This window comes from Eptatretus burgeri, chromosome 1 (genome assembly GCF_056783735.1).
Source record: "Eptatretus burgeri isolate ZD-2024b chromosome 1, Ebu_testis_v1, whole genome shotgun sequence".
NCBI classification, from domain to species: domain Eukaryota; kingdom Metazoa; phylum Chordata; class Myxini; order Myxiniformes; family Myxinidae; genus Eptatretus; species Eptatretus burgeri.
In genome coordinates this window covers 100,589,784-100,599,783 of record NC_140961.1, presented here as the reverse complement: position 1 = coordinate 100,599,783, position 10,000 = coordinate 100,589,784, and the positions used below count along the sequence as shown (strand labels likewise).

At 38.4% G+C, this 10,000-nt stretch overlaps 1 protein-coding gene across 4 annotated transcripts in view; it reads left to right on the top strand.

Moving 5' to 3' along the window:
• Window positions 1-4,153, top strand: part of XRCC1 (X-ray repair cross complementing 1) — a 97,324-nt gene extending 93,171 nt beyond the window's left edge. For all 4 annotated transcript variants that reach the window (XM_085893188.1, XM_085893178.1, XM_085893168.1 and 1 more), the window contains 2 exons: window positions 3,261-3,336; window positions 3,546-4,153. In XM_085893188.1, the coding sequence (XP_085749314.1) occupies window positions 3,261-3,336; window positions 3,546-3,659 (190 nt within the window). In that variant the 3' untranslated portion in view covers window positions 3,660-4,153. The remainder of the gene's footprint in view (window positions 1-3,260; window positions 3,337-3,545) is intronic.
• The last annotated feature ends 5,847 nt before the right edge of the window (window positions 4,154-10,000 follow it).

The following is a 10,000-nucleotide window of genomic DNA, read 5'->3' as shown; positions in this document are numbered from 1 at the left end:
ATACATCGCTAAAATATCAAATTGGGAGATTGTTAAACCGCTCAATTGTACTTCTTCGTTCTTCAGCCTGGGCAGCACAATAATGGCTGAATAGATTATAATGATTCTAGCATGATTGCACTATCGTCTGGGGTATTGCACTTGCATCACAACAACCAAAAATTTCAAAAACAAAACTTATGATGAAATAGGACACCACAAACCGTTGAGTAGCTGTTACACACCATTTACGCATGCACAGACTTGGTAACTCTGCCGTAATAATCTCTGCCATACATTCCTCTGTGAATTGCAAGGCAACTGCAGTATGTGTAATTAACGAAGGAAAAGGTCCCAGAATTAACAGAACTGTTTAGCCAATACATTTAGCTGTTGAGTTAGGCAACTTACACTTCATCCATCAGGCTCGAGCAGATGAGAACTTGACAGAATGAGAAACATCTGCTGGGCCTGCAGGGCAGACTGTGGTTATTCATCTCCTGCATGGTTCAACACAGTACAGTACTTCTTTTGCAATGTACTCCCATACATGTTTTATACATTTAATGTCAGAATGGAATCACTTACTCGCTCAAGCTCGCCCCTGCATGTTTAATAAAATATAATGGGGATGCATCAGCATATTAGATGCATCCGCATCAACCTGCAGTTTCATTTGTGTTGATATTATTTGATGCACATTTTAATTACCTCTGCCACCGAAGGTGGAAGGAGGTTATATTTTCACCAATCTCTCTGTCTGTTTATCTGTTTGTGTGCAGGATATTTCAAAAAGTTGTAGACGGATCCGGATGAAATTTGGTGGGCAGGTTGGGTGTGTGACAAGGATGAACTGATTACATTTTGGTAGATACCGATCTGGATACGATAAGTTTTTTTTAAAGTGATTCTTCACCTTTGAGAGATGGGGCTAAACTGATAGATAGCACAATATCTCAAAAAGTGTTTGACGGATCCCGATGAAACTTGGTGGATAGGTTGGTTGTGTGACAAGGACGAATTGATTCAATTTTGGTGAAGATCTGAATCCGGATCTGAATACGAGAATTATTTAATTTCTAAAGTGATTCTTCACCATGAAGAGATAGGGCCAAAAACGATTTATAGCATGATATCTCAAAAATGTATTGGGCCCGATATGATTGCGTGGCAGAGTATGCGCTCTTCCGAGTGCCCTTCTAGTTGGAATATAATACATGCACGAACTGAAGTACTTCGACCCATGATTTCCACATCACAATTGAACCACAATTTATCGACCACATGAAGCTATTTACACAACCATCCAGAATTCCCTCTCTTCCCTCTTCCCTCCCCCCTCCAACTCACAAAATGAAAACTACAAACCAGTCAGAAAAAAAAGATTAAATGGAAAAAAACATGTTGGGATAGAATCTCCCCCCAAAAAACAAAACAACCAAACAAATAAGAATGAAACCACAATACAACACCACAATCCTTTTACGGATTGCCATTATGACATATTTGGACATTTTTGTCTCAATCCCACAACAAATATATAACACAATTACACCAACCCACATTACAAATATACAACTCCATCCCACACAGATATCTTCATACAATTGTTTCTTTTGCCACACAGTCAACATGACAAAAAATGTCAAAAGATGATTTGCATATCTTGGGGAGGGATGGGGGCTCCCTGGTTTGCTTGCAGAGCAATTTATAAAAGAAACACATTGATAGATTACAAAGGGAAATGATTAATAGGGGAGACATAGTGGGGACTTTAGACACATTACAGAATGGAGGAGCCATGTTTTATCTGCTTCTGAATATTTTATCTGCTTCAATGCAGCAGAAGACTTGTTGTTTTTTTTAAACAGGATCTAAGGTTTGTATTGGAGCTGAAACTTCATTATAAAGCCATTTTACCTTTATTTTACATGCTTATTTCAATTGTTATTTCTTTATTGTTGGCTGCCACCCACCTTCCTTTATATTTTCTTTAATCCCAGGAACCTAACCCTCTTCTTCCCATAGGTCCTTGGTTTTAACTTTCACGGTTTTAGATATTGTGGCCGTTTGAAGAACGTAACTCCCATGATATTTAATGGTTTACTGTTTATATCATAAATGCTCTGGTGTGTCTTGGATTGTTATGAGTAGGTCATCCATCAGAGTTTTTAAATACCCCTTGTATGCCACCTCCTCGTTACCAAACCAATATATCTGTGGATTTGCATGTTGGCACAGCATGGAAGTAACATGTGTTTGAAATGCTTTTTGAACAGTCATACTATTTTTAACTTTCACTTTGCAAGAGTTGTTCTCTCTCTCCATTCACATAAACTAACATTGCAATTCTGTATTTTTTATTTTTTAGCCTGAATCAAATATGGTTTTATTGTGGAGTGTTTGCTCACCTTCGCTCTTTCATTGTTCTTTATTTCTCCCTTCTGGAATAAATTCCCACACTCTCTTCAATCCCACTCCTCCCTCCAGGTCTTCAAAACAGCTGTTCACCACCACCTCTTATCATCCCCCATTCAAATCCTCGATCTTTTCTACCCCTGATAATCCACTCCAAACCCACCTCCTTCAAATTCCCTGTTTCCCTTCCTGAAAGTCCCTGTAGTACAATCTTGTTTACCCCGTGTACCATCCCTCTCCCTTCCACTGATCTCCTATTGTCTCTGTTACTCACTATGTTGTGCTTCCCTCTCCCACCCCTCTTGTCTCATGTCTTATATGGGTCTGTGTGTTCGCTCTTACACAACCCTCGACATGGTATATATATATATATATATATATGATTGGGAGTTCGATATTATTTTCTCATCAACCTTGAATAATAAGTACAGTGTTTCATATGTTTTGTATCCCAGACTTAAGAACAGTAGGTGCAGTTATTATTCATTGAAATGAATCTCCATTCGATTTAAGAGCAAAAACATACTTTCTTGTTATTTTAAGTAGTTTTATTCAAAGTACTAATCTTCCTTTGTATATTAACTTCCTACTGCTCTTTAACATCCCCCTATGAATAATGTTCTTCATGATGCATTGCCTTATTCTGCCACTGTACCAAACAGGAGTTTTTAGTCAGAACCAATTTTGCTTGCAATCACAAAATGAATCATCCAGGCAACCATGTCCCTGCAAAATAAACTGCCATGCTACCCTCATAAATAATTGTGATGTTTTATCTTTTCTCTGTCGCCGATGTTTATGTGAGCTTATTGTACTGATTAAATCTGGCCGGTACTGACTTATTCTGTCGTTCTTCCTTTAAGCACGACAGAGGAGTATATGAATGAGAATGTGAACTTCGTTATCTCTGCACAGCCCTGGGATGACAATTTCTATGAGGTGACTACTTTGTCTGTGACTACTTTGTCTGATATATTTGTGATGTGTAAGGGATTATAAAATATGAACTAGAGCAGACCAACCTGTGTGGTATTTATTTATTTATTCCAATCACGTCTTTACACGGAAATTGTCTTCCAGCCAGGAAAGGTATTTTTGTCTGTTTTTTGTTGTTGATGTTGTTGTTGTTGTTGTTGTTGTTGTTGCAGGCTTTAACAGAAAACCCACATTTAGCATTTGTTAAACCCCAGTGGATATATTCCTGCAACAAGAAGGGAAGGTCACTGCCACATCAGCCTTTTGTTGTGGTACCTCAGGAATAATATCCTCGCATGGAAAAATTCCAAGTGAACACTTTTTCATTTCATTCTGCGAATGGAATTTTACATTTTGGACAAAGGCGTTGCAACGATGCGAAACGTATGCTTTATAATTTTTTGAAAGCTTTAGAGGTTTTTGCTTTTTGGAAAGTAAATAAATAAATAAATGTGTGCTCAAACTCTGCTGCTAATGGGGGTGGAGGGAGTAAATCGGTGAAATTCTGAACTTGCCTTTAAGATTCTGGATGAATGACAGTGCTAGTACAGTGCTAATAATTTCAGAAATAGTAATTTGAGAAAAAAAACTTTTGATGTTTTTGACTCTTAATTGCCTTTATCTGTCAGTTGTTTTGTACAGGAATAGTTTATTTATTTTTGCTGAAGACTGGTTTTAAGTGAATCGATACAATTGATGTATGAGGACATTGTCAATTTCATGAAATCTACCAAGAGATGGATTATTTGTTTACTTGTCAATAAAGCTTGTTTTAACTCTACATGGATCTTGAAGAGGTAGATCTGGTACTGGAGGAAGAGTTGAATTTTTTTTTTTCATGCTCTAATCAGGTATTACAGTTCTATTTTATTGTGTAAGAGTCGCATTTGTAAAGACCAGCGATTATATAACTATAAGGGAACTCTTTGACGTTGCGACGTCACAATATATACCTCCATCCACATTATTACATCATTATGCATACTTGTACCAAGTTTGATTTAAATCCCTGAACCCACATTCAAAATGTTAAATAATTCTGGCTGCCAGACCATGCGTCCAATCAAGCTGAAAGTTAAAACATAATTCCCCATGACCACCACATCGTAATTGTGAAGTTTCAGGTCAATTTATGAGGCAGTTCAAGAGGAATAATTTTTTAAAGATTTTTATTCAATCCAATATGGTTCCCAGAACATGACTCATTATTTGTGAACACCCTGGTATCTCCCAAAGCTTGGGGAACATGTGGGTTCAGTTTTCCTTCGATGTGTTAAGCCATTCTGGATTTTAAAAGATTTTTAGATTTTTAAAGGGCTGTTCTTCAAAAAATCATAGCTGCCAAACCATGTTACCTATGACATCATAAGTGGAGAACTTTTTGTTCCTCATGGAGAGGTGATCATACCTATAAAGTTTTGCTCGATCTGTTCAGCCATTTTGGAGATGTTTGAAGGTTTTTATGTTTTAATATATATATATATATATATATATATATATATATATATATATATATATATATATATATATATATATATATATATATATATATATATATATATATATATATATATATATATATATATGGCTGCTGAACCACTTGACTGATGGCATCATCAATTTATTTTCCCCCATACAATTTAGACCAAAATGACCCTCAAAATTTTTCATACTGACCGGATAAAGTGTTTGACGTATGTAATTATGATGACGTAATAAAGCCACTTATGATGTTGTCAAAAAAGTCACACTTATTTCCCATGGGGAGTACTTCACATATGCAAAGTTTCGATTTTTTTTTTCCATGGAGCGGTTTTGGAGATGCAGAAGTCCAAAGTTTTTCATTTTATCCAACATGGGTGCCACACCACATTACCTTTGATGTCATAATTATCATAAAAACATTTTACATGAGTCACACCTTTGGTGAAAATTGTGTCAATTGGATAAGCGGTTGCAGAGAAAACAAAGAATTAGCATGGACGGATGTACATATGGACAACCTGAAAACATAATGCCTCCGGCGACTTCGTCAGCGGAGGCATAAAACATAGGGGCAATACCTCTGGGTGCTCACCAGGTTGTCGCTGGATAAGAGAACCAGGGAACTACTGGTAGGCATGGATGACCCACAAAATATGTAATGAAAGTAAGCACCTATGGAATTTTTTTTTTATGCCGTGAAGAAACTTTGGTATATCACGGGTGATAAAGGTTGTGGTCAAGTTTCATCGAAATTATGTGTGTGGCTTCAGAAAAGAAAGCAACTACGTATTTTTGGGGGCAACCTCCCCACCCCCCCTCCCCCGTCAAACCCCTTAGACACCAATTTTTTTATGTCATGAACAAACTTTGGTACACCATGGGTGATGAAGGTTGGGGTCAAGTTTCATCAAAACCTGATGTGTAGTTTCAGAGAAGAAGTTGCAAGTATTTGCGGATGGATGGACGACGCGCCATCCCATAGGCTCCCCGGAACTATGTTCTTGATGAGCTAAAAAGGGGATTTGCTACTGTGCAACAAAATTGTCAGAGCTGGCAGGATGGTTCAGGCATTGTACTCAAATGAAGCTGTGTAGTCTGGGTTATATTCCCAACACGACTTTTAACTTGTCGTCATGCTTCGCAGGCAAGGCATTTCACCAAGAGGAATATTAAACTTGACATCTCATCGACTAAGCATTTGCTGGTGGATTTTAAAGATCCCAGGGTGTCTATCACAAAGGTGAGCCATTATTGTGCTGAAACCCTGGTTAAATTCCTGCCCCAATCCTAACATCCGCCTTATGATACAGTGGCAAGCAATCCATGTTTGATTCTTTGAAAATTTTAAAATCAACCAATGCATTATTGAAGGAATCATTCAGAGGTGCTGGATTGAACATACATCTACCCCCTAACTCAACCCGGTCGAGAAATTCTGACGAAAGTTCTGTACCAAACGTGCGTGTAGCACTTAAAACTGGAGAAAGGAAAAGACCAAAATTTCACTAGAAAGATGCTTTAAATGAAAATAAATTACTTGAAAGGGGGGTGAGGTTGGTCACATTAATAACGAAGTACTTCCACCTTTTTCTTTTTGGTGACCTCAGGTTAATGGTGGAGCTTTTAGATGATACATTACACGCAGGATAGACAATACCATTACCCAACAATGGACACATCAACACTTTTGTTTTCTTGGTCTGTTGTTAATATTGTGTGCGAACTCGATAATGCAAATTACCTGCTAGGTGTTCTGGGGTGTGCAAACTTTTATTCATGACTCTGACTCAATCAAGATCCTATGGAATATCCAATCAATTATGATTATGTGCAAGCCATTATCACAGGGGCTGCTGCAATTTAATGAGAAGATTCACCACCACCACTTTCCCAGAGCAACTCGAGTTGGGCACTAAATCCTTCTCATAAAACCAGTGCTCTTCACATATCCTACAAGTGAATTTTTAAAACCTATCACACTGCTTGAAAAAGTCATGTTATGTTTGATTATCTAAAATGGTTCCATGTAGAACTTGGCTCTACCAAGAATGCCAATGAGCATAATTTTTACAGGGTTTGCATATTAGATCAACCAAGAATGCCAATGAGCAAACAGCAGCACAGGCTATTTTCAAGATGTGGTCAGCACAGTTCAGATACTTACTGACGTTTTAGCCGAGGAACTTCAATGATGGCCTTTTTTTTGTTTGTTTTGAGAAATCTTCACATTTTGTGAGAGAATTTGCCTTGAATTGTGGACGGAGGTTATGTTTTCACCCCTGTCTGCTTTTGTTTTTTTACCAAGTATGTTCTTGTTTTTTTTTAACCAGGTGTGTTGATCTGTTCCGTTTGTTTGTTTGTCTCTGTTTGCTTGCCCACAGCCCGAACAGCTCAGCCAATCATTCTAAAATTTTGTAGATTGGAGGCACCGTCCCTACGACGGTCAACCAATGTTTTGTGAGGTCAACATTGGTCGGATTTCTAAAATTTTCAATGTTGATCTGATCGACTCAAAATTTGAAAAGGATTTTCACATCAACTCGCTCAATTCAACCACCAATTATTTTTTGAGGTCAAAAGGTCAACATCGGCCTGATTTATAAAATTGAGAGATAGGGCCAAAAACGATATCCTGCAAATCATATCTCAAAAAGTTGTGACAAAACTAGGTGGATGAGTTGGATAGGTGACGAGAACAAGCCGATTAGATTTTGGTTCAGATCCAGCCCATTGGTGGGATACAAAACGCAAACTGGTCAGCCTGGTGGAGGTATGCGCTCTACCGAGTGCTGTTCTACTTTATTCTGTTTTGCTAAGTGTATCTCTGAGTTTTTTTTTCATAAATGGTTGTTTCATAAAACCTAAATGGTTGAGCAGAAATTCAAACCAAACTAATTCGTTATGATCATCACATGGGGTGGGGATTTAGGCTCACAGAGTTCAAAATGGGAAAGAAACAAGCTCAAATGAGCTAAGATCCTCGTTCTCTTAATGATGACGTCATAAAATGAATGTGACGTCATTGTGATGTATCAGGTTTGCGATAAATTATCTGCGCGAATGCCCGGCTTGTTTCCCGCAAACAAAATTCAAACAGCTTGCCTAGTTTCGGAGATAATGGTATAGGCGATTTCCATTAGCGGCGATATTATGACGTCAACTTTTTTCTACGATGAATTTCCAAAATCGGAGATGGTTACTGCCTGCGCGTGGGCTTTCTGCATATACATGGCAAGTTTCACGAAGATCCGATGAAAACTCTGGGTTGTGAAACAAAAAATAGGAATGACGTCATAAAAATGGATATGACGTCATAGTGATATCATATGTGCGGTAATTCATCTCTGCTAATGCCCTGTTCGATTCCTGCAAACAGAATTCCAAAAGCTTGCCTAGTTTCGGAGAGATAATTTTTTTAGGCGATTTCCATTAGCAGAGATATTTTGACGTCATAACTTTTTTTTTCTAGGAGGAATTTTCAAAATCGGAGATGGTTACTGTCTGCGCAGGGTATTTTTACATATATGCCAAGTTTCAGGAAGTTTCGATGAAAACTGTGGGCTGTGAAACAAAAAAAAAGTCCACAAGATGAAGAACAACAACGCGAGTAAGACTTAGATCCTCCACAAGGATCTAAAAATTTAACTCGAAATGTGATATTGGGTTATTCCTGGGGAAGCATGGGGATTTGTCTGATGGTGTGCCATTGACTTAAATCTAGTTATTGTTGTCAGGAACAGATTTCTGAAAAAATAATTGTTTGTGTATGTGTCAGTAAAAAGTCAGTCTTTTGCCTCTATACTCCTTTCGGGGAAGAAATGGGGTGGGGAGGTTTGAGTGTGACCAGGGCAACCATTGACTGGTGATGGATGTTTCCATAACCATTACAACACCTTAGATGGGTTCCTCCTTTGTTTTATAGATTACAGGGTAATCAAAGCATCATTCAAGGAAGGCTGAAATGTAGAGTTGCACCAACAAAGCCAGTCAATAATGTTCTATTTTTTTTTTTTTAGTTTTTTTTGGAAGCTTTAATGTTATTTCATGACCACAAGCAAATGCTAGCCGACAGGATAGGTGGCTTATGATGCCTCACGAGGGCGTTATTCACCATTATAACACCTTGCATGCAAAGCTCCAAGATGATAATTAACAGAGTTTTGGCACGATCCTAACTGCGATCAAAGGCAAGTATGCAAGAGCTTGGATAAACAAAAGGACAATTATAACAACACTTGATGACAGCAATTTAATACCACATGTAACAAAGTTCCTAAAACTTGTGCAGCAAGCGGTACAAGAGGCAAATGCAAGCAATTTAATGAAAAGCGAGCTGAGCAAAAACATAACTGCAGTAAAACTCGGTTTTTGCTGAAAAATCTTGCAATTCCAGATGCAGTTGTTGAAGATTATGAAGTCGCAGCTTCACATTGTCCATACACAGTTCCCCCCTTTGCAGGTTCAGGCATCCAATGAGGTAAGCAGTGAGAGTGGGTGCAGAGAATGTTATGAGCTAGTTGGGTGTCTTATTGCTTTGCGACATGCTTTTATGATTCTACATGTGAGGTGTGCAACTGTATTCTGATTCTGATGTACCGTATTCTGTAACAGAGCATCGGTGCTGCCTAAACAGTTTCTTGGCAAGGGTTATACTGGGTGGTTTGCCATTGCCTTCCCAGCAGTAGTTTAGCAGGAATTTTGACCTGAGCCGTGATGCCGGCGATCACTCGCTTACTGTTTGCGAAGCACACCATGGGATCGTTAACCTTCATCAACTCATGTTGGCAGTTGGGACACCCAGTTTTGGCTCGAGTGTGTACCTCCTTGGGTCGAGGATACCCTGCCAGCCCCGTGCAACTGCATAGAAACAGAAACTACAGGGGGTGGAAGGGAGAATGAGACTTGCTGTGATTTTTTATTTTTTAAATCAATTATTCAGGCTAGTTTGTGTAGTTAAGTTATCCTGTCGTTTTTGCTTGTCTGGGTTGCCACATTCAGTAGAGGGAAGAAAAATCTGTGATAATGTCGTGAGTACTGGTCAATTGTTTCGGAAAGTCGCAGGAAAAGAATAGAAAAGGACCATTGAAGTGCTTGGCAAAACTCTACGAACACCTTGGATTGAGAATTAAAAATATACCAAATG